The 26558-nt window shown below is 36.0% G+C and overlaps 1 protein-coding gene across 1 annotated transcript in view; it reads right to left on the minus strand.

The window, feature by feature from the left end:
* Positions 1 to 1641: 1641 nt before the first annotated feature.
* The window catches only part of DYNC2H1 (dynein cytoplasmic 2 heavy chain 1), a 197513-nt gene continuing 172596 nt past the window's right edge, over positions 1642 to 26558 (minus strand). Inside the window, exons 86-89 of the mRNA XM_026077887.1 lie at positions 18302 to 18411; positions 17868 to 17949; positions 5425 to 5541; positions 1642 to 2217 (exon numbers count right to left, since the gene is read on the minus strand). Of these exons, the coding sequence (XP_025933672.1) occupies positions 2059 to 2217; positions 5425 to 5541; positions 17868 to 17949; positions 18302 to 18411 (468 nt within the window). The 3' untranslated portion in view covers positions 1642 to 2058. The remainder of the gene's footprint in view (positions 2218 to 5424; positions 5542 to 17867; positions 17950 to 18301; positions 18412 to 26558) is intronic.

Consider the following 26558-nt stretch of genomic DNA (forward strand, 5'->3'; position numbering starts at 1 on the left):
CCAAGCTGCAAGGCTTAAAGCAGAAGGTTTGCCCAGCCCGGAGTCAGGCAGGAGCTGTTGGCAATCCACGAGCACGTGGGCTTGATTCAGCAGTCAGTCCCAAATGCTTCTGAACCCATTGGACAGCCTCCCGTGCCAACTCAGGGATTGGAAACCCTCTGGTCTACCTGGGATGGGGATGCATGACCGTGCAATTCTCCTTGCAGGCCTCACAAGGCAGTCTCCTTCTGGGGACAACTTCCCAGAAGACCTACCAAGAGCCCCGAAGAGCTTCTCTTAGCTCTTGATGCTGCTGCTCTGGGTGCCACTGCCAAGTGAGTGGCTCTCTGGCACCTCCGTGATGACTGATGACGTGATGAAGTGAAGTGATCCTTCCCCTGTATTCAGCACTGATGAGGCCACATCTGGAGTGCTGTGTCCAGTGCTGGGCTTCCCAGTACTAGAAAGACATAGACCTACTGGAGCAGGTCCAGTGAAGGGCCACAAAGATCATTAAGGGCTTGAAGCATCTCTCATATCAGGGGAGCCACAGACAGCTGCGACTGTTCCATCTGGAGAAAGAAGGCTCAGGGGGATCTTATCAATGTTTATAAAAATTTGATGGGAGGGTGTCTCCAAATAGGAGACGAAAGGCCAGGTTTTAGAGATTAGGAATAGGGTAGAACTGAGAAGACTTTCTTCAGGAAGCTAACCTGGAGATGTGACCAAACTTTTCTCTGCCTTCTGCTTCCCTCCCTCAAACCAACAATGAAAAATATCATGCAAGTGAAATACAGTCTTAATTTAAATGCTACCTTAAAATTAAAAAAAAAAAATCTGTATGTGTTTGATATACTTATCTTTTAGTTGTTTAATTCTTTCCTGACTTACCAGTACAAATGGATGTCAGGGTCAGAACATCTATTTTGTTTTCTAAGCAAAACAAAAATTGTTTCTATTTGGTTTTCTAAAATCATCTTCATGAGGTCATTCTGTAATTGTAGTTAAGAATTAGACACTTTCAGTTACTATGTTTAGATTTTGTCATTCTTCAATAATTTCCTGCTTCCTTTGGGATCTCCTGCTTTCCTTTGGGATTTTGTCTAACTGTACACCAAAGATATGGCAGCATCCCAACATGATACGTCATCAATCAGTGAAATCCATGTGGAGTATGCTGAAATGAGAACAAGACTCCATGGGTCCCTCACATGGTATCTCCCTCTGTTACATCACCTATGAACTGGGTGAAAACTTCTTTTGTTTGTCTAAGGTATCTATTATAATAACATTGTTGGCTTTTCTGCTGGGCATATGAATACTGATAAAGAAAATGCAATTTAAAACTATAATTTGGAATGCATTCAAATTTGTGCTAATTAGTTTTTGGGGTTTTTTTGTGCATACTCTTATTGGAATTTAGTCCAGTTTTATAAAATGTTGTGTTCAGTAACTTTTAGACAAGAATCGTGATGGCAGTCTCTTTGAATTATTAATCCCTATGAAGTTTATGAACCTCCTATGACTTACTATCAATACAAAGAAATTTGTTTACAGGTAAGAACATCATTAAAACAAACTGAAACATTTATCCTGATTTTTATGTTCAGTAAAACATTCAATTTCAATCCCAAAAGGCAAGTTTTATCATTTTCTTTTATTAAATAACTCAGGTGTAAGAATAACAATTCAAAAAGAATACTAGAAAAAAAAAACTGACCAAAGAAAACTTGCTGGATTTGCATTTATATTCAATATCTATGGAATTGCAATAGTAATAACATAAACAATTGCAACAAATTAGAGGAAGAAATACACCACATTGCAGTCTAGAGAAATAACCCAAATTAACAGTTTGCTGAACAGTGGCATGTTAACTTTTACAACATTCCACAAAAATACAATGAAGTTCCAACTCAAGTACAATCAATTTTATATAGCTGAAAAAATAAAAAAAGGTAATGTATAAACCACTTCTTTAAAATTGCATAAGTAATGAGACAAAAGTTGTTTAATAAGAAACAACTGACATGTTTAAATAATTCTTAACTTTAAGAGTTAATTTAATACAATTGCAGCTTACTGATTTTTTAAAAATAAAGCAGCTCCACATTGAATCCACTGGTCTTGGTTTCCTCCACATGGTACATCAATATTTGTCACCACATGGTCTCTCTCCACACTAGTGTAGACTGGTAAAGATATGCAGTCCTCTGGAGAATATGGACCATATGCATCCTGTCAACAAACCATCATTTAGTTATCATTTAAAATGGCAACAAAATAGGAGAAAAGAATGATCTCCAATGATTTGGTATCCAAAGCTGGGTTCTAATTTATAATTTAGACACTTTGATAGCAGAAAAATAGTGTCTCTTGGTCCAGGCTACAAAGGAGAAGGATTACCAACAAAGCAAAGGCTTTAGAAAAGTTTTTAGAATGCTACATAACTAAGCTTCTACATTTTCTATCCAGTTGGTTAAAATGAAAACAGAAGACAGTTTGTAGTAGAGCACACTTCCTGATCCTATGAACTGCATATCAAAATCTTCATACAGCTGAAAAACAGAATCACATACCATAACGTTCAGAGAACCAGGGACAAGAGACTCTCGCACAGTTCCCAGCCAGGAGAAGGTTCCTGGGGAGCGGCGGTGCTGTCCTGCAGGGTGCTGCTAACCTGGCATGCTGGAATCCCAGGGAGTCCATGGTCTCAGCAACCCCTGCCAGCTCACCTCCTCCATCCCTGCAGAATAACCCTGCTGCTCCTCATGTAACACAGCCCCATTTGTGATCTGCATCTGAGCTATTTGCAAATGGGATATTTCATGAACTGTGCTTTGGCTATCTCCGGCATAGCAAGCTGACATCAGAAATCTAAAGCAGGTAGAATGATGGGCCTTGCCACACCTATCTCAATTTGCCACTACAGATTTTTTAAGCTCTGTTTTCAGTAGAGTTAGTCTTATTTAAGCTCTGTTAATCCAAAGATTCATTCATACACATTAACTGGTGTTATTTAAAAACTTATTTTCTTGCCATGTATGTAGCTAGAAACTGAAAGAAAATTTAACTTACTTTAAAATGCATGGATAGTAATTTCTATATTGTACATATGAGTGAACAGCACTGTACTTTGTAAGAATAAGAGCTCAGTCTTCAGCTGCATTAAATGGCTTCATTCCTACTTTGGGAAGCACCATGGTTGAAACCATGGTTATTATGCTTTACCTCTCAGTTTTTATACTGATCAGCAAGAAATGCTGTACTCTCGGAAGAATAATAGTTCCACCCCCTTCCCTTACGTGGTCAACTTCTATAGTGAAGCCTGTATCAAAAAAAATTTAGAGCACAGAAAATCAGACATTCTTTCTGTAGAGATACTTTAGATTTAAAATACAGCAACTAAGAATAAAATCTGGAGGGATGCACTCGGTTGACAAGTATAGGTTTCTGTTTTAAAAGAATTATATTTTTCCTGCACAAAGAAGACATCAGCTGCTATTCATTTCAAATACAAAGTACATTGAAGGCAGTTTAATTAACTCTCTTCAGCATGTGTTTTAGGATAAATCTCTTTACTGGTGTCACATATAACATGTGGATCTTATCTCTGAAGTTTAAAAGAATATAGACTGTTATTCAGAAAAACATTTTAAGAATCTGTTTGATCTCTAACATAAGATAAATGCTTTCCAAAATAAAGACAGGGTTACTGATAATTCTAGCCTTGAGTGTGCTTGAGATAAACATTTGGTGTTACCATGTAAAACAGTGTATATTGCCATTCTCCTCCTCCCATCGCTGTGTTTATATATGAAGATGTCTGGAAATAATTATTTATTTCAAGTAGCATCTTTTGGGTAAATTAGGAATCTGTTTATTTCTCTGAAAAAAACAACCTTCTAAGCTATTAAAGAACTGAAAACTCTTTCATTGGTCTATTTTATAAATGGTTTTGTTTTTGTTTTTTAATTTCCAATCTCTTCTGTTTCATCAAAGTTGGGAACAGTAGTGCAGACATTCACTATTGTTTAGCTGCTGTGCTCTCAGTCTAAATCTTGACCATTATACTTCTAATACACTAGTGCTGGAAATAACAATGAGAATTCAAACAAAAGGTTGTTGGGATACAGCAGTTTGGTAGCAACAGAGCTCCTTGCATAATATCTATCACAATATACCACAAATCTCATTATTACTGTGTGCCTGAAAATGAATAAATTATTATAATTGAAATGTCAGCTACTTTGTCTAGAGTACTTTTTTCTTTAACATTCTTCTAACCAAACCTAATATTCTCAAAAGCAAACTCAATAGAGTTCTCTAGGTTGCCAAACAACAAACTCCTCCAGTTAATAGCTTCATTTTTGGATGAGAAAATGTGTACAAGACATGATAAAAAGTGACACTATTTTTCATTTTTTACATACTGCTAATTTTATTTATTGTGATAGAGAAGTGAAAAAAATGCATCCATTCCTATTTCTCATTTTCTATATACATACTTGATTTTTGTTGTAGATGTTTTTAAATATTTTTTTTAGATCTCTAGGTAGGATTCTCCTCAATTAACTTTATGTGTCTTAGAGTTAGTGGTCTAGGTTGTCTCTAGAGTCACATCTGGTCAGAGATTGATCCTAGCTACCTTATGATGGAATGAACTTTTTGAGATGCCTACCTTTTACTGAGACTAAAGAAGGAGCTAAGAAAAATAATTCATACTGGGCATGCATAACTTTTAGACAGCTAAATTTAATGATGAGATGAATCCTACAATAAGTTTTTCTTCTAGTTATAAGACTATATGAATTGGTAATGTTACACATACTTGAAGAAGTTGCTATGCAACTTATTCCTTTATTAACAGAGATTGTTATTGTAATCAGAAAGTAGTACCAGCAACAATTCTTACTGTTTGGATTACTTATGACACTTTCATCTAACACAGTTTAGCAAGCAGTGGCTTTTTTTTTTTTTTTAAGTTAGTGCAAGTAGAGGTAAAGCTTTTTTTGCTTACAGATCACATCACATTTTCTGTATCTTTTTATTGCTGTAGCATTTTAATATATTTCTATTTAAAATCTGAAGAAAATATATTCTATGAATGAACTTCCAAAGTCATGTATACATTTACTAAGTACATTTTTGAAAATGTTAGGTTTTTATTTTTAAAAAGACAAAAAGATATGGCTGAAATAAAGCACTGTCTTAACCTGCACAATAATAAGTAAAAACATATTGACAAAGTGATAAAAAGTTCGTTGGATTATATAAAAGATTTAACTGTTTTTCCTATTTTTTTCCCCAGGAATCCCTAAGATTGCAATTTTTATTTTAAAATGAGGGAAAAAACAGTTCAGCAACATCATATTGAAAAACTATTACACAGAAAAAAGCAAATTAAGGGTCTTGAAAGTTTAGGGCTTTTTAATAATTTAGTACCTGTGGAATCCAGGCCATGTAACAAGGGAGTACAGATGACACACTGGGAGAATCATGCAGATTTTCTGAAAGTCGGTTTCCATCAAAACTGCAGCCTTCCAGTTGCAAGCCACTGATCTGCCATGAAAATATAAAATATTCAAATATACAGTACAGCCTGAAATATCAGTAAAGATTACACTGTGCTTTAACTAATGATGATTCGTTTTACTGTGACCAAATGCTTAAATAACAGGAAACTAATTATTGCAATGTTATGTGTGAGAATAGGAAACATGATTTAAAAGCAAGATCTGGACCATGCTTCAGCATGAACTTCCTCTGGTTTGGATTCACATTCTTTGAAATGTTAGGAAAAAATACCTGCAAATGTCATAATTTATGAAACGGCAGTTGCCTGGCATTAGACTAATGGAAATATAATAGCAATAGCCAAGTACACAATTATTACAATGTCAAGAAGAAGAAAAGAACAATCACTGAAATAAGCAGGACTTCCTGCTTGGAAGTCTGAGCATAGCTTTCAAAGAATGGAACGAGGAATTACACATTTTCTGCAGAGGTAAATAAAATACGTTGAAATAATGTAAAGGGAAAATATTATTTAACATATGGTAAGATTTCTTAGTTAAAGTATTGCTTGGAAAAATTAAATTAATAGAAACCACAAATATTTATATAAGTAACTATGCAATGCTTTATGTATAAAATGTTTGAAATGTTTACTTTTAATAAGTGATGGTCAAATGAACACTTTCAGCCTTTGAAGTAAAAAGCATTCTCCCACTTTTAAAATGAACTTGAGTCCTGAATAAATTAATGATAAAGATATCTACTCTGTATTTATTCCAAATGAAATCTTCAATATCTGTTGATCATTTTATTTTGCCACGCTAAGGAATTTACGAGTACGAGAAGAATAGTGTTCTAATAGCCAGTTAGGCCTGCTAGAGTGAAAACTTTAATTTTAGTAATAATAAAAGTTAACTCACTAATAACTTTATTGCAGCTCTTCAAAAGGATGAATCTAAAAATTGAGCAGATGTCTAACAAAATCTACTTTTATCTAAAAATCACCTCTTACACTATCATACTAACACACTGAAGTAAATATATAAAACTGAAGAAGGCCTTCACAAAACACAAAGACCATAAAGGCGTGCTAGAACTAGGAAATGCAATGCTGTTGGAAACCTGAAGAGTGCCTGTCAAACCAAAATGAGAGTCAAGAAATGGAGATATAATTCTACTCCATTTTCAATTGCTAGAAATATAAAAAGGTGTATGGGGCACTAAAGAATTATGTTAAAATGAAAGTCTGTAGTATTGAAGCTATAATGGAAATAACTTGTTTATATAATTACAGTGTTATAAAATTATTTTTTAGACAATTTAAGAAAAGTTGCAGCTAAAAAGTGTTTCAATGGGGGTTAACTCTCATGTTTCAAAGCAATCTGTTTTCCCTCTCAAGTGTTTTTTGTGTTAATACTCTACCAATAATACTCTAGCTAAGCTTATGTTTTGCATTTTTAATAAAGAATTATTCTCTTCATTGTAGACAGACATACTGTAGTCCTTATTTCAAAAATCTGCTCCTTCAAACTCATATATCTGTTTTAAATCTGGGCTGAGGACTCTTCCTTACAATGCAGAAGATATACATACATACAATATATGTATATGATATGTATACATAAAATGAAAAAAAGGTTATAACAGATTGCATTTAAAAAATCAACACAGAAAGCTGTGTTTGGCTTTGGATAAGATAGTGACAGAAGAGGTGACAACATTCTTTGAAGCAATCTACACTGCATAAGGGACAGAACTCACAGGTCAAGCTTCCACAGCTGTGGGTAACCTGGATGGAATATCCTTAACCAACGAATACCCCAAACAGAAATCCCAAAGAGTAATACAACTTTTCTCTAACTTTGTTAACAAACACAAATTATCATAACAAGGCCTCTTTGAAATGAATTAAAATTTCCAGACTTTCTATTTGGAACTGCAAAAACTTTTTTCCTCCTTCAATCTCTTGTCAAAAGCTTAAGGTCTTCCCTTTGTTAATGAATGTGTGATTCTCTTCTTTCTCCTGCCAATTTTTTCTGATCTTTCCTCTGAGTCTCTCCATTCAGGTCTGTCGCTTTTAAAGCAGAGTGCTAACACTTGATATCTTCTTCTGTTTCCACCCTTTCAAACTCCCACACCTCTCCAAACAGAGAGGTTGGAGGAAGCTGGCTTTATTTAGGAAAAGATCAGTTTAGGTGACGACAGTCTTAAGATAGCCTATAAACCTTCCAGCCTCATTTCTTCTGTCTTGCAAGGACAAAGAATATGAAGAAAAATATCATAAAAGACACAAAAGGAACAGTCTTACTAATGATTATACTGAGGCTTTACCATAGACTCCTTCCTACTGCCTCCTATTGTTAACATTGACACTTAAGGCCTCACTTTAAAATACTCACAGGTCCTAGATTATACTTTATTCCACTATACTTCTGATTGACTGTTTTCAAAGCTCTTATTTACCCCTATCATGAAATTACTAAAGAGACTCAGGCATCCTGTATGTTTTTCTTTCTGCTCACAGTCTTCAGGGAGTTTTGTTAAGGAGTTTAGTTTCTTAAATATGTGAGTATGGCAAAGTGACTGAGGGGAAGGTAGATCTGATTAAGTGGTTTCAAAATTTATTGTCAGGGTGTACAAATGTCTGGCAATCCTACAAGCCTGTAAAAAAAGTTTCTGTAGAAGTGGGTCAGCTATTAAAAAATCTCTACTGCACACACATTTCTTCTTTTGATATTGGCAGTTTCTTTGACATTGTAGTTATGTAAAATAACATCATTTGATCCCCTGGAAAACTTCAACCAATCACAGGAACTCCTTTGAAGATGAAGACCAAAACTTTGACTTTAATTCAATATTAAAAGCCACTGAAAAAAAGAAAACACTTGCACAATCTACTTTCAGACACCAGTTAGTTGAATACACTCATAGCTATGTTCCTGTCTAAAATTCTATTCTATGATAAATGATGTTGAGAAATTACAACTGCTGCAAAGGACAATTTTCATAGTAACTATAACTAGGTGCATAGTATTTTTGTAACCCAATTGTGGGTAATGGCTGGAGTTGACCATGATTTTTGAAGTCTTAAATCTTGCAAAGTAAAAGCAATTAATATTTAGCAACTACAGGCATACCTCTTTTTATTGCACTTCGCTTTACTGCACTTCGCAGATATTGCGTTTTTTACAAATTGAAGGTTTGTTGCAACCCTGCGTCGAGCAAGTCTATTGGTGCCATTTTTCCAACAGCACGTGCTCACTTCATGTCTCTGTGTCACATTTTGGTAATTCTTGCAATATTTCAAACTTTTTCATTATTATTAGATCTGTTATGGTGATCTGTGATCAGTGATCTTTGATGTTACTATTGTAATTGTTTTGGGGCGCCATGAACTGCACCCATAGAAGACGGCAAACTTAATCAATAAATGTTGTGTGTGTTCTGACTGCTCCGCCGACCGGCTGTTCCCCCGTCTCTCTCCCTCTCCTTGGGCCTCCCTATTCCCTGAGACACAACAATATCGAAATTAGGCCAATTAATGGCCTCTAAGTGTTCAAGTGAAAGGAAGAGTCGCCCATCTCTCACTTTAAATCAAAAGTTGGAAATGATGAAGCTTAGCGAGGAAGGCATGTCGAAAGCTGAGACAGGCCAAAAGCAAGGCCTCTTGCACCAAACAAGTAGCCAAGTTGTGAATCCAAAGTAAAAGTTTTTGAAGGAAATTCAAAGTGCTACTCCAGTGAACACACGAATGATAAGAAAGCAAAGCAGCCTTATTGCTGATATGGAGAAAGTTTTAGTGGTCTAGATAGAAGATCAAAATAGCCACAACAGTCCCTTAAGCCAAAGCCTCATCCAGAGCAAGGCCCTGACTCTCTTCAATTCTGTGAAGGCTGAGAGAGGTGAGGAAGCTGCAGAAGAAAAGTTTGAAGCTAGCAGACGCTGGTTCATGAGGTTTAAGGAAAGAAGCCATCTCCATAACATAAAAGTGCAAGGTGAAGCAGCAAGTGCTGATGTAGAAGTTGCAGCAAGTTATCCAGAAGATCTAGCTAAGATAATTGACGAACATGGCTACACTCAACAACAGATTTTCAATGTAGACAAAACAGCCTTATATTGGAAGATGCCATCTGGGACTTTCATAGCTAGAGAGGAGAAGTCAATGCCTGGCTTCAAAGCTTCAAAGCTTCAAAGGACAGACTGACTCTCTTGTTAGGGGCTAATGCACCTGGTGACTTTAAGTTGAAGCCAATGCTCATTTACATTTCCAAAAATCCTAGGGCCCTTAAGAATTATGCTAAAGCTACTCTGCATGTGCTCTATAAATGGAATAACAAGCCTGGATGACAGCACATCTGTTTACAACATGGTTTACTGAATATCTTAAGCCCACTGTAGAGATCTACTGCTCAGAAAAAAAGATTCCTTTCAAAATATTACTGCTCATTGGCAATGCACCTGGTCACCGAAGAGCTCTGATGGAGATGTACGATGAGATTAATGTTGTTTTCATGCCTGCTAACACAACATACATTCTGCAGCCCATGGATCAAGGAGTAGTTTCGACTTTCAAGTCTTATTATTTAAGAAATACATTTCGTAAGGCTATAGCTGCCATAGATAGTGATTCCTCTGATGCATTCGGGCAAAGTCAATTGAAAACCTTCTGGAAAGGATTCACCATTCTAGATGCCATTAAGAACATTTATGATTCACGGGAGGAGGTCAAAATATCAACATTAACAGGAGTTTGGAAGAAGTTGATTCCAGCCCTCATGGATAACTTTGAGGGGTTCAAGACTTCACTGGAGGAAGTAACTGCAGATGTGGTGGAAACAGCAAGAGAATTAGAATTAGAAGCGGAGTCTGAAGATGTGACTGAATTGCTGCAATCTCATGATAAAACTTTAACAGATGAGGAGTTGCTTCCTATGGATGAGCAAAGAAAGTGGTTTCTTGAGATGGAATCCACTCCTGGTGAAGATGCTGTGAACATTGTTGAAATGACAACAAAGGATTTAGAATATTACATAAACTTATTGATAAAGCAGTGGCAGGGTTTGAGAGGATTAACTCCAGTTTTGAAAGAAGTTCCATTGTGGGTAAAATGCTATCAAACAGCATCGCATGCTACAGAGAAATCCTTCGTGAAAGGAAGAGTCAATCGATGCAGCAAACTTCACTGCTGTCTTATTTTAAGAAAATGCCACAGCCACCCCAGCCTTCAGCAACCAACACCCTGATCAGTCAGCAGCCACCAACATCGAGGCAAGACGCTTCATCAGCAAAAAGATTACAACTCACTGAAGGCTCAGATGATGGTTAGCATTTTTTAGCAATAAAGTATTTTTTAATTAAGGTATGTATATTGATTTTTTAGACATAATGCTATTGCACGCTTAATAGACTACAGTATAGTGTAAACATAACTTTTATATGCACTGGGAAACCAAAAAATTCACGTGACTCACTTTATTGCGATATTCACTTTATTGCGGTGGTCTGGAATTGAACCTGCAATATCTCTGAGGTATGCCTGTATTGGTACTAGTATTAGTTGCAGACAAAGCTATTCTTACATATTACAGCTCATGTTTCTTTAAAATACATTTGTAGAAAGCGCGCTGATACCAAGGACCAAAGCATCTCTGCGGTGGGGATGCTCCCAGCTCCCCCCGCCCCCAACATTTGGTGCCAGTTACAAGTAGCCTGAATTCCTGTGTTTTACACTCCAAAAGGGAGGATGTTAAGACTTTGAGATAAGGCCTGCTTGGGCCCCAAGACCTTGAGAAACAAAAGCTTCCTCTCACTGCCGGGGCAGTGTTAATTGCTGTGGTCAGGACCGTCTCCTCCTCATCAGGACCCTGAGAGATAACACCTGCTTTCACTGCTGGGGCCCCCTTGCGGACTGGAATTAACTCCTTCTTACCCCAGCTATGGGATCCCTCCTTGGGACCCCCACTGCAAGAGTAAAGCAGTCATTGGCAGTCACTCAGACTCCTCTCTTCAGTGCTGAAGGGTGCACGAGGCAGCTAGCCTGGCATTAGGGGTGTTCAGCCACCCCCCACCCCCACCCCATGACTGTGGGTGCGATGGTCATAACGACAGAGGAGAGTTGAACCCTGCAGCAGCCAAGAGCCAGGGACTGCGCCTGCCTCAAGAGAACTGTAACTGGCCTCGCGACTCCACCTCCACCTTCCCCCGAAGGGTATAAACAGGTTGGCCCCGGAGGCCATCTTTAGCTCTTCGCGGGTGACAGCGGGTCTGCCAACTTGCGGAGCCCCTCGGGACGGGGATGCCCTCCCACAGTTACTTCCCTGGGACTGAGTGTACGTTGGCCGCTGAGGCAACATGTGGGTAAGATTGATCAGAATTGGTTTGCCTAGTTCATTCGTTTGGGTAGTTACAGTTAGTATAAATTAGCTATCTTTTTCTGTTTACTAAGTAGTTACCGTTAGCATAACTTTTAGTGTAATTAGAAATAACTATTCTAGTTGAGCTGAGTTTCTGTTAACAAGAATTGTTGCTTCGTACCATTGCAGCTTCTGTAGTAAATTTTGGTCTTTGAAACAAGTTGTGGAGTCATGCAGTAAACCTCCTTCTCCCCCTCCTCCTCTCCCTTGCGCCACATGAAACCCACACGGTCCGGGACTGTAAGGTAGTCGGTCATCCTGCAACAATCTGTTTCCAAAACTTCCAATTCTCCACAATGAATTTTTTCCTTATTATTTAATGTTATAATTTCCCATGAAATGATGCAAGCTACAACAGACTTCAGGAAGTCAAATTTTTACTTACTTCACTACCTCCACAGGCCTCCATCATTAATTTCTTTATGTTTAAGGATGGAAGTATGAGGTATAAAAAACCTCTCCAGATGCCTTATATTAGTATTTCTGTCAATTGCTAAGAGCTTACTTCTGAAATTGATGTTGATATTATGTATCTGAATATGACATACCTGCAATAAATTTTTGTTTTTCACTATTTATGTTAAACTCTATCCAAGCTTGTAGCATTTACTACCCAAAAAGTCTCTTACATGTTTCTCTTTTTCTTTTCTTCTGTTCCACAACAACTGAAAATGGGATTCTAAGTCAAAAGGAATAAGACTACCTGTTTTTGTATGACAGAGGAATCAGTGTGCACAGCAAATAGGAGAGACATTTGCATATCAACATGTAATTATATTGTAATTATATTGTAATTATATTGTAATTATATTGTAATTATATTGTAATTACTATACATTTTCAGTTCCTTTTGTTAAAGCAATCCTAAGTATCGCTAAAGAAGGTGTAAATTTATATGGATTGATTTGAAATCACTCAACACATCCTATTAGGAAGGCTCTACTACTCATCATGTCTCTTAACTACCTGCTGAATTAACACTGTTAACTTAATATCAAGTTTGATAATCCACCTAGATCAACGTGTATTCTTGGCCTGAGTAAGAGTTCCTCTGCTTACTTTGTAGTTAAATAGACAGCTTTAGCACTTCATATCATTTTGCAGAGGATCCCAGGATATATTATTTAAAATTTTTGGCGTACAAAGATCATTCCAAATGACTACAATTGCTGAAACATGATGCCATTTTTTGTAAGTACAAAAAAGTATAAAAAGCTTTGTCATCATACAGAACACAGTGAGAATTCAATCTTTTTTCCTTATCAGAACAAATCCCAGGCTTTCCAAAACTTTTTAATTTAAAGACTGGAAAAAAATTCTCAAAGAACCTCTTCAAAACGCTCTCTAACTAATTGTGTGACTAGAAGGTTACACAAAGTATGTGTGAATCTAAGATTTAAAACTTATGTTCATCTACACTCCTAATTGTTCTAATCTTTCAACAAAGATATGCTATTAGAATAATTAAATATTCACAGATTCAGGGACTCCAGTATGACTCTCCCACATTCCAAAACACAGTCCCCTAACCATCAGAGTATAGAATCAAGTCTTCTGTTGGAAATACTCACATAAAGTGAACCAGCTCTACTAGCGCATTTTGAGACATATAAGCCTTAGAATAGCCCATATCATGATCTGGTTATTGTAGAAGATATAGGAGATCCAATTTCAAACCCATAGTTTGATTCATGTAAAGAAGGAATATGCAGCATCAGTTTCAACAAATGAATATTTTCTGACAAAAATCATATTTACCAATTCTACTAATAATTTTATCACAAGCTTTCTGAGAGTTTGAAGAAGATCTATTTTACATGAAAACAGAGTGACTTAACACAGAGAAATACATATAATATAATCTAAAGACCAGAGGGTCACCAAAGGGGAAGAAAACAACAGGAATGGGTATATCTCGGTGTATCTTATAGACAAAGAGCTGCATGATCAGACAGCTTCTAAACTGAAACACAGTAAACCATAATGAGAAAAAAATTTCCAGAGAGAATAAGAAAGGTATTTTTCCACACACAAAAGCATGTCTAAGTACATATACTATTAACTATATCTATTTGTAGAAGCATACACTATAGAATGCCAAGAAACATTTATTTCAGTTATCATATTCCACGTACAACTGAAATGGAAATAGACCTTTTGCTTATGAATTGATTTTTTAAATGGGAAAATCCTCTTAGCAGCCCTAGCTGTGGTAAGGAGGCTATCAAATGAGGAAGCAACAGCTGAGTATCAGACTGAGGTACACAACATCAAAATTCCAGAGGTCCAGTCCACTGGGGATTAACCAAATTATATTTAGCCTTGGCTGAAGAAGTAGACATGTTATTTTTTTGCTACCACTTTCCATCTTGCTTCCATTGGGCATCAACATCCTGTTCTGAATACAAGACATCTTACTCTCTTTGACTCCTATTTAATTTTTTACACTGTTGAATTATGCTCTATGCAAAAAGTTATACATTGATCCTAGTTGGAATTTCCCAAAGAGGCATTGCTGCTATTTGATTTTGTTACACCTTTTCTTTCTAGATAAAAGATCTGTGTATTAGAGGAGATGATCTCACCAGAACTGGTACTTTTATACAATGATGGTATCATCTTTAATAAAGTAGAGAAATCATGATCTTAATACACAGCAGTGCATAAACTTATTTTTGTATAAAATCTAGAAAATCTTTAAATAACTCTTTGCTGAACCCCATGAAACCTCTTCCTTTAAACTTCCAAAATGTGACAGGATTTAAAAAAATCCATTTAACTTGAGGCAATTCACCAAAATTACTATGTTAGGAGCACAGTAACTGTAGGTTCTCTCCTGTCAGGGGAGAATGACAGGTATCTCCTGAACGTAGTTTAGCTCATCTGAGATCTGAATTGTCTTCAAAAGGAAGGTGCCTGTCTTTATTGACAAAATGAGGCTGGTAAACTCAGAATTCTCATTTAGGCATCAAAAGTCAGATGGAATACAACAGGGCCCTAGCTACCTCACCACAGCATGTTTTTAACCATTTATCTATTTTAGATTTCCTTTCTTATCTGAATTTATTCTTGATCCCTGCTTTCCAAAATATAGCTCCTCATTCTGTAAGTGTAGCCTGAATTCTTGAATACTATAGATACAACATTAACTTTACCTGCATTAAGATTCATATAGCTCATGTGAACCAACCTAAGCTGCAATCCAAAGGATCCTTATCCAGCAAGAAGTATTTTAGTGGATGATTTTTTCTGTATCACTGACATTTTTATACCTTAGTTGCAGGGCATGTTAAATGGACAAGATGCTTTGTATTTAGCTTTACTAATGCAAAAGTTTCTCCACAGTTTTTCATGGCCATATTGGGAAGGACTCATGGAAAAGAATCTAAATGTTCAGCACAGCAAGAGGTTGCAAAGTCTTTCTGTACGTCAAAGATTTGATGGTCCAGTGAAAATACTGTTGAATATGTACTGATGCAGATTCACTGAATTTTGCTCCTTACTGAGGAAAGGAAAATAGTCAGATGGAGGTGACCAACCTTGAGAGGATTCCTACCTTTTGCTAAAAGTAATCACTCTCCTAACTGCTTCAGCTATTCATGAGGCAGAGAATTTGCTCTTAAACAAATTTCTCTTTTTAGTTTTGATTCCTCTTGGAACATGACATTCAGTCTTGTAGAGTAATAGCGAACATATGTTAACCTTTTTGCCTACAAATGACAGTGACTGCTAACAGTGTAACCTAACTAATATTTCCAAAAAAATCACCACATACATATTTACACATAACAAAGAATTACGGGCTCCAAAACACCTAAACAGGAGTGTTGTTACAGAATTCTTTCTGCTAATTACCCTTTAATTCTGTAGTTTCTAAGTGGCTATTTCAATCTAGCAACAGTAAAATACTGTAATAATATTTAGCATATGTAAAATACTTGGACATTATTATTCACATGTGGAGTTCAGGCCAAAATCAACCACATTTTTGCATTATTTACTATACACCTGAATCTAAGGCAGTGGCTGTTACTCTTCTGAGGAACACAAGGCTAAAAAAATCACATCTGTTTTTACATCTTTCACAGGTTTGAGACTGGTTTCTGTAGAGGTGGGTGTCTGCATTTTATTTTTTCTGTTTATTTAGTTCTTATGAAAGGAACCAGATTGGAAGGAACAGTATTGGAGACAAAAGTCTTCTATTTATCCACAGAGCAGATGCACTGCAGGCAGTACTTAGCTATAATGCACATTTATTTAAAAATCTACTTTTTGAGGAATTATCTCTTGACAGGTTTGCTTTATAAAAGCAGTTAAGAATTTTCTCCTGAAACAAGTTAATGTCAGAAAATTCCTTTTTGTCAAAATCTGAGATTACATAAAAACTTATTAGTTTTGGATAAACTTCTGACATTTTGCCAAGGTGGTAGCATGATTTGAAGAAGTCCAAGCTGCTAGGATCTAGAGCAAAAAGATAGCCTACCAGAATGAGAGGTCGGAGATTCGAAACTCAATTTTAGCTCACTGTGGTAGACTTAGAAGACTTGGCTGAACCTGGAGCCTCAGAATGTATCACAGAATCATAGACTCGCGATTTGCAGGTTCCCGTTCTTCTCATAGGAGGCCCAAAACCTCTAAAAGTCCCTGTGTTTATTTATCTTCAGGTTCTAGATACCCATCTGCTTCTCATTAAATGAGGCAAGCAACCATTACTCTTATTTAAATATCAAAATTAAATAATTTTCTAAATTAAAATTATTCTACAGTTCCAATAGAAATTAATTCAACAAAGTTCAGACTGTATTCTATAAAGGTTGGATGTAATCTATAAAGATTGGATCACAGTTACTTCTTCTGGCCTTTCAATCTATTAATATTTTACAAATATGAAACTTTCACATACTCTGCATTAATAATTTTAAGCAGTGTCAGAAGCTGGCCCAGAACCCTATTATCTCCCACAGCCTTGCATTTGTCTGCATTATCAGATTAGAGCAGGAGCCCTCCCACTTGCTTTCTCTCCTGTAATCCTAGCAGTCTCACGGTTCTAGCTGCACATCAGCACATAGCCGGATGTGCCCTGCATAAACCACCTGTGTTTCTGAATGAATGCAGCTGTAAGTGCTGTACTCTGTGCTGAACACAGTACTTTCAGCTGTGCAGTATTATCATGGGATCAACACACTCATTGGAAGACATGTCACAGAAAACTTACTTTGTGAATTCCCTACAAATTTAGGCATAAAATAGGTGCAAAGAGGTTCAGTTAAGCCAAAATGGCAGTGCCACCTGAAATGTTAAGAAGCTAAATAAAACCCTTTGTGGATTCATCCCTACTTTGCAGTCTAGGGAATCAGTAGTGATTTTATGGCTGTTGGCAGTAGTCCTAGTGTCTATTAACAAATTGTTGGGTCTTAGTCATAACAAAAGGTAGTCAGTTATAGTTTAGTTTGGTTTATTTACTTCCTTAGAAGTCTCATACCAGTGACTGGAATTGCTAACATATGGCCTGACTTACAGTTTTATATATTTATTTCCTCATATTAGGTGCCACAAGTCTTTTAAATATTTTTCTGGACAACAGTTAGATATTAGCTAACGGAATAGCATCTTCCAGTTTTATCTGAAAGGCAGGCAAGGAGAATGGGACAAAAATGATTTTAAATATGTACTGTAACTACAGAGAAGTAAAAAGATATCCCCCTTCTTTCTTCAGGTACTGTAGAACTTTTGCACTAAAATGCTGTAAACTGTTAACAAACCTTTATATGTCAGGTACAGCAATGTACGTACAACTCATTTTTCTGGAAAGTTTATGGACAGACGGTTTGGACTATGCTAATAAAACATACTAGTGAAATTCTATGATATCAATTACGATCTTTCTTTTTCCTTTTTTATACATGCAACATATGGGAACTCAAGAAATGCAGAGAGAAATACTGCTATGCACAATACCTTAACTTGGAGTTTGCCTTCCTGTATGCGCCCTTTCCATGAGGCTGTAAATTTAAGACTGTCCACAGAACAGCTCATTACTCTGTAGGGGTAACACATATATATTTCATGTTACGGACATATAACAACAGGAAATTGAAATACAAATCTGAAAATAATGTATTTACAATGTGTACCATATCACATTAAGTCTTGCTTTGTAGGAAAATATAACATTTTGAATTTCATCTAAAGTTTTTAAAAATGTCAGGATTTAAACAAGTAACCCATAACTATTATACTTCAGTGCAAATAAAAAAAAAAAAAGACATGACTAATGACAGAAATTGACATAATTTGTTACGTCTCTGTCCTGAAAATGAAGTAAATGTATTCACAAGTAGAGAATAATGGCATGTTAGCAAGCCTAAATTGGTAGAATATTTTTTCCTCACCTTGCAGTCTCCTGGCGTAAGGCATTGAGAAAGGTTTCTGGATGAAACAGGTCTGAGAGGTCAAGGGTGTCTGACAGCAGTTTCTGTTTTTCTGCTTTTTCTACCCAGTTCTAAAATAGAACAGTGGGAGACCAATGAGCCTTGCAGTTATTGACTGATTTTTCAACATTTTCAGGTGATGTGGATTTGTGAACTGCTGAGATTAATGACAAATGTTTGTTTAAACATACTGTAATCTCCAAGATTATATTAATTTCAATTATTTCAAATTGGCAAGCAGAAAATTAACCTAATTTAAAAATACGAGAAAAACCAACAGATTATTATTGTGTAATGTGACTCACCCATTCTAAAGAAACTAACTTCTATTTCGTTCTTTGTACAGTGCAGCTCACTTTGTATAATCAAATTTTTAGCAAGTTTCTAATGTTCTGTTGAAACTCTGTTTCACCTTTACTAAAATGAGAGCTCATGTTTTCCACCAAAATGGTTGTCTTTACTGTCTTTGCTTTACTGAGTTCAGACAAATAACAGAATTCCTTTCAAGTAAACTTTAAGATGATTCTTTTCTTTTATGTAAACTGCATATTAAATTTAAGAACTACTTGATTTTCAACCTGCAGCATGAATTTTTATAAGTGCATACCAACAGCTTTTTGAAAATATTTGTTAGTATCAAGTCAACATTGTAATTTTTAGTATGTAAAGTTTCAAGAGATGTTTCAGACATTTCAGATTTATTTGCCCCAGACATGAATTCACAGAATTTCTCATAATAGAAGAAGTGACTTCCTTTATTTCTGGTAGTAAATGAAACTAAGAGTATGTGGGGGGTGGGGTGAATTATCCAACCTAGGTCTTTCACCTTCTTTTACATGCAGATATGAAGCCAGTTACTATGAGCGGCAAGCTCAGAATTTCCTATCAGTACACTGTATTTTGTGGCATCAAGAGAAAAGATACATGTATTGCACCTTGCTCTGCAATCTTTATAAGCCATCTGTGTTATTAAGTCACAAAACCTACAAAACTGTAACTCTTTTACTTTCTATTGCTTTATCAAGGATGCACTCTGTGTTCCAACAGCCTTGTAACAAACCATTGTCATCAAAACTAAAGAAGCAAAGGTTGCTAAATTTTCTTCTGAAGTCTTCTTTTAGACCAGGTAGGACTTGGAAGCTCCATTCTCATTTTAAACAGACTATGCAAGATTCTTTTCCAAACCCAGAGAACTTGGGAGAGTGGAGGGAACCTCAACAAAACCAGCCCATCATATACAAATGAATATCTTTTATTCCAAATGGACTATATTCTTGATTTCCTTAGGCAGATACCTACCAGGTATCTTGTCGGAACAGTATTTTACTGTATTCTCTGAATTACTAACAGATTCCATGAAATTGTCTCAGCAGTGAGCAAATCATCCAAAATACATGTAAATATCACTCAATGAATTTTAGATTTTTTCTTTGTCAAACACAGCTCCATAATGTTTCTACCATAGTCAAACATTTAATTGGTGACCTTTAAACCCGTCACATCACAAATTATGAGCCTTCAAACCAAATGATTATGATTTAGTTAGATTTTTGCTTTCCACTTTCACTAGCTAAATGTAAACAGTTAATTGCTCTTGTCTGCATGATTCTTTTAATGACTTTATATAACAACAATCATCTCTTTTATCATACAGCAGTAACTATGCATTCAGGTTAGGACAGATTTTGTAAATTGCTTAGTATAATACAAGTAATCACAATCATTTCAATTTGCATTTAATACAATCATTTTATTTTTGTCATCAAATAAACTTCTAACTGTTAAAGAATAATACTGTCAGGAACACAGATGCTTATGTTCCACCCAATTAAGAGGCCAGTATGGCTGATATTAATTTCTGAACTCATACAATTAAGTAGCACTAGGAAACTCACAGTAACAAAAACTTTCATTAGATTACAAAAGCCAGTTTGCAGTTGCTACCTATACTGGTCTACATAAAGCTGAAGACATAACTCTTTCACATCTGTTTAATACATATTTTATATTTAAATGCAATAGAAATGCTAATAAAATGTATTTTACCACAGACGTATAAATAATTTTCTTATATTTATTATCCTTTTCCTCTTATATGACTATGGGGCAGAAAGTTAGTGAACTGCTATGGTCTCAGCTGACAACCATACTCTATTAAATGTATCAGTTGGCACAATTACATCCACTGCCACTGCCATAACACTTAGAATAGATCAGTGAAGGGCAGGAGGCTCAAGCTGAGCTGTGGAAAGACTGAAGTGATGTTTCCTGAAAAGAAGAAATCCTTTAACAAATCAGCTATAATATTTTCATTTCCCTCCCTTACCCCACTGCAGTAAAGATATACATTGACTTCAGTAGTCAAATTGATGCAAAGTTGTTTGATTTCTTATTGATCTTGGATGACCATGTAGCATTTCAGTCTGAAGTACCTTCTTCCATCACCAGCTCAGTAGAAAATGTTGCTTTTCCTGCCAGGTGTCACTTGCCAGCTGGATCACAGTAATTCAATGAATTTAAGGCTGAATGAAAAGACTACATCAGGTCCAAGACAGTGTAAAACTTAGCTACCTCTTTCTTTGTGGCTCTGAACAATATCCATGCTCTCCCTACTGCTCCCTCCTGAGTTTAACTGTCTTGGAAATAACATGCAACTTATTTTTAAGAACGCCTTTCCATTATACCAATAATGTGGTCTACAAGTCCAAAGGTCATACCCCCCAAAACATTTATATCACAAAATAAAAAAGCAACAATCTATACTGCACTCTTCTTTGTAACTGTTAAACTACCACAATTTTAGTATATCCAGAATCCTTCTTAGAATGTTTAGTTACAATGAAGCTAGAATTTTAAGTTTAAACAGTTCATGATAGATTAATTTAGCATATGATGATTATAAATATAGTATCAAAACTTATCAGCAATACCAAAGGAGCTTTGCAAAGCAGTTCCTAGTAGAATATGTTAAAACTTTAATTAATGTGAGTTTCTTCTTGGTATAATAAAAGGATTTTCTTTTTTACAAAAATAGATCTGTAAGCATCGTCTCAGGTGGTTCAGTTAGTACTTTTTCATGTATCTTAATATCCAGGAAGCATCTTTTCCATTTTCAGGAAGAAGCTTTCCTTATCTACTATAATCCCAACACAAACTCAGTACCTTATATTGAACAGTGGAAGGAAAAAAAAGGGGCTGCTGGATTTTCACATTATCATTTATACAGCTTTACATTCACAGAATTCCTCTACAATGAACCAAGTACTTTCCTTCACCTGTTTTAATTCATTCCAAATGTATTTGCTTCTACAGTATTTTCCCCTTGGTGTGGCCCCAGAAGAAATCTTTTACTGAAAATCATATAAATCACTACAGAAGTGATTTCACTTTTGTGCCTATACAGAAAACTGTTTTCAGTATTATATGAATATGCCTAGCCAGAAATCATATAGTACATTTCTGATTGCACTGGTTTTGGATGGATTGAATGTTATTAGAAAAAAAAATGAAGGATTTCAGATAAGTCCAACAGCAAACAATGGTGAGTAATGATGCTAAGGGAGCAAGTATTCAGTTAACCAGAGTTTAGATTAAGCACAGGTCAATTAAACAGTTATGTTGGAGTCCTGTGTTCCTTCACAATGCAGCAGCTGCTCCATAGGTATGTGCTTAAGCCTGTGTCATTTCATGGCAAATGCAAGCTAGAATACTTGTGTTTTAATGCAAGGAAATGAAACAGAGAATTTTTTCTGGCACTGAGCACAGAGGGTGTAACACGTAGTTACCCAGCAGCAACTGGCATATGATGATTTGCTCTCCTGAAGTAATTTGTTTGTATGTGAAATCCTTGAGATACTGTAGTTAAATGAACATATGACTACTGCAGTATTTCACGTATATGATAAGGTGTGCATACTATCTTTTCAATGGTAAATCATACAGGAATTAAATTTGGAGACATAAATTTATTTTTCTTTAAAATATTTTTCTAATTTCATTTTGTTATTTTAGAGTGTTTAGACCAAAACTGTTCAGTGCTTTAAAGAAAATACTAATTCTTCACTTCAGTTTGATATGCCTCAGAAGCTCCATGTTTGTTTAGTAAGTCTGGATACTAACATGATAGCACAGTGTTTGAGCATATAAATTCTGAGTCCATTAGGATCAACATGCTAGCTAACAATGTGCCAGAAGCAGATGCGCAGTAAGGCACAGCTAACAGAAGCATTAGCATTAGCATGAGCAAAAATGTGATCTCATTTCAGTTACTGTTTAAATTTATTTTTATCAAGACAGGAACTTAATTTTCTATGAATTGCTCTTTCCTACATTCAATAAGGATAGCAAAATGATGACTGCATAAGAACTGTAAGTATTAGAGAAGTTATTCATTTTAAATATCATACTAACAGGTTATAGATTAGCACATCGTAAGCATCAACTTTAAAACATTTCCTATATTACCATTAAACAAAGAATCTAATTAGGCAATACTCCTTTGCTTTAGGCTTTCAACTCCTTTCTTTATCCCCAACTAAACATATCAGCTATTAAGTGCTAGACTGTATTTGCAATTGTGCAAAGTGTATGTGGGTAAAGATGGGTAAGAGCTGGAACTATTCCATGGTAGAACCAGGAATTACAAGATGTACAGAGCAACAGTGACAACTATTCAAAGAAATTTCAATGTCCTCCACTCCTGGAAGAGATTATGATCATACTTCCCACCTCCAGTGATATGGAGCTGCAGGACAAGGAAGACGCACATAACACTCATTAATGGATAACAGACAAGACCACCTATCATAAATCCTAGGAGGAGTCAGGACTGTGTCAGTCATAATTCCTTTGCCAAAGTCTGGAGTAGGGCGGTACTGAACTGTATACAGGTGTGCTGGTGCAGGTGTGGTGAAACAGGCATACAGAATACTCAATATACTAGGCACTACTAATGATGGGATGCACAGCAGTAAATTGCTCTATAGTACCACCTTGAATGCTGCGTTAAGATAAGGGGAGCCAGCATAGAATTGCTTCCTTTGTTGCTAATGGTTCATCTTCCCTGATTAAGAACCCATGAGATCTAGAATTTCCATTTAGCATCTCCCTCACAGTCCTTGCTCCTCTTCTGAAACAATGATACCTTGGATGACAGACATCACTCTCTTGTACTTTTTCTTACCAGTTTATTGTGACAGTTATCACAGTTATTTATTTTCTGTTAAGACCCTCTCTTGAGGCTGCCACAATATAGAGAAAATCCTTCAACCACACCTGTGTAAAAAAACCTTTTCTATACTATTATGCCTTTTCCCAGTCATGACTAATCTAACTCCCAGATATGCATGCAGTGTTTACTGGACGAAATAAAGCACTTTAATAAGAAATTGTTTACTTGTATGGGATACATACTCCATAATACCCTACAATGAAAAAAGGGAAATTTCTTCTTCTGCAAGGAAAAAGAAATCACAGAACAGGAACAGTGGCTGATGCACCCCACACTAAACAAAGGAACTAAATAACTGCATGGCCATGTCTTGTGCCACAGCATCCTGGGACATACCATGTTGGCTGATGTTAAAGCTCCTAGACTCCACTGAGCAGAACACTGCACTATGAGATTTCTGCTCAGACTATCAAACGGTTTATTGAACCAAGTATAAATTAGTGTAGACAAAACATTTTTTTTTAAGTTGGTATAATAATCTGGTATGGATCGATGTTTCATCTACATAGTAAAGCCAAAGCATTTAGAGTAAAGGTACCCCAGCTACAGCTTATAAGCTATTTGTAGCCCACAAAGCCTTTTCTAAATCAGGAAAGGATTTTTTTCTATTGTAGCTAACCCCAACAGAACATGCTGATCATCCAGGCTGTAGGCTGAATGCAAGATCTCTTTTAGCTGTCCTGTTACATTTGAGGGCAAAACTACCTGGCATGTGTTTACTTAGTACTAGATATCTCTCCAGGTGGGACAGTGCTAGGATCCTGGAAAGCTGAAAAAAAGACAGATCTGGAACAGTCTGAATATTATTGTATGTTTTGGGTTTTTTTTTACCATGTTACACACATTAAATGAATGAAATTTCGGGAAACCTTACCACAGAACAAAACAGACTGGTGAAATGTCACCTTGTATGTGTAATTTAAGAACACTCACAATGTCACAGTCATAGCCAGCGCAGTTCCAGTAGAGATTAAATGCCAAAGAATCAATAGAAAATAGATGTATCATTGATTTGTGTTCACTACTTCTTTCTTGTATCATCAAAATACTGTTTGTATAACATCAACAGCTAGTTAGCCCTCACTATTGTACCTTCCTAACATACATAACACCAATCCTGGACTGGATGAAGATGGCCACAAAAAGAAAATGTAACTCACCTCCCCTACCCATATCCTAATATCTTACCAGGATATAATATGAAAATTTTCAAAAGCAATAATGTGCAATACTAAGAACCTGCTAAGAGCATGCTGAAGAGAACTAGCATAGCATGACTTCATTTCAAACCTGTTCTCAGGAAGCAACCTGGAGAAACAGACATGATAGAGTAATTTAGGGAAAAATATTCCAGTTTTTATTAAAGAGAATGCATTTTTGGTTTTTATTTTAAACACATTTTTGTTTTCTTATTTTTAAATTCAATATTATTGGTTATAAAATGATTTGTGTTATACACATAACTCATTCAAAAAAATATTTGGCAGCAATAATGTCTATGTGATTTTGGTTAACTACTGCATGAAGTTTTAAAGTGATTTTGGTACCTACTCTATAAAATTTTAAAGTGTTTTATCATACAATCATAGAATAATTAGAGTTGGAAGACCTATGGAGATGTTCTGGTCCAACTCCCCACCCTCAAAGAAGGGCCAACTTAGATTAGGCTGCTCAGGGGCTTGTTCAGTGATATTTTAAATATCTGCAATGCTGGAGATTCCACAGCCTTCTCCAGCCCACCTGTTCCAGTGTCTGACCACCCTCACCATGATTTATTTCTTCTGTATGTCTAAGCAGCATTTCTCTTGTTGCAGCTTGCATCTGTTTCCTCTTCACTGATCTTAGTGAGGGCCAACATATATGCTTAACTAATACATGAAACATTTGATTTTTTCAAGGCATATAACTAGAACACAGCTAGGTATTTTTTGTTAAATATTTAATGCTTAGGAGAAGTACAACTTCCAAGTGGTACAAATTGAGTGCATATTTATGAGAGCTGATTTGACACTTTTAAACAAAAATTATAAATTAAGAACTCAAGTGATTGATTAATTAGAGAAAAATCCTTTCTGAGCCACTAATTGGACGACCCTTTCAAAAACAGGTTACGTCATGGTACTGCAGCCAATTTAGCAGCAACTGTGCAAAAAACAGGGAGTCCCTTTTTCAAAATTAGTTGGTGCTGCAGTCAAAAATGAGTTTTTAAATGAAATATGTAAAAAACCCAACAAGGTACAATGGAGAGGTTCTAAATCATAAAATCATAAAAGAATTTTGGTTAGAAGGGGCCTCTGAAATTCACCTGTCCCAATCCCTGCTAAAAGCAGGGCCAACTTCAATGTCAGATAAGATTGCTCAGGGCCCTGTCTAGTCTAGGTCTGAATATCTCCAAGGATGGAGATTCCCCAGTCTCTTTAGGCAACCTGTTCCAATGTTTGACTACTCTCATTGTGAAGAAATTTTTCCTTATATTTAATTAGAACTTCGATTGCTGCAATTTGTGCTTGTTGCCTCTTGTCCTATCTCTGTGCACCTAACAAAAGGTCTGGTCAGCCTTCTCTACAACACCTTCACTAGGAGTTGAAAAAAGCAATATGATCTCCTTTAGCATTCTCTTCTGAACAAACCCAGCTCTCTCAGCCTGTCCTTACACTTCATTTGTTCTAGCTACTAAGGATGTTAGTGACCTCCCACTGGACTTGCTCCTGTTTGGCAATGGCCTTTTTTTTTTTTAACTTAAGAGCCTCAAACTGGAGAAAGCACTTCATATACGGACTCAAAAGTACAGAATAGGAAGAAATAATAATTCCCCTTGACCTTTAATAAGGTCATTAAGAATTCTGCATTTCTACAATATCATGGATGACATATATTTTTAACAAATTTACAGTTAATAAGCAACACATCATTTATTCTACTAACATCTGACTGTATTTTTTACTTGATAGATTCTTCTGTTGATATATTCAGACCATCAATTTTGAC

This window comes from Apteryx rowi, unplaced genomic scaffold (genome assembly GCF_003343035.1).
Source record: "Apteryx rowi isolate R43461 unplaced genomic scaffold, aptRow1 scaffold_466, whole genome shotgun sequence".
Classification (NCBI taxonomy): Eukaryota; Metazoa; Chordata; class Aves; order Apterygiformes; family Apterygidae; genus Apteryx; species Apteryx rowi.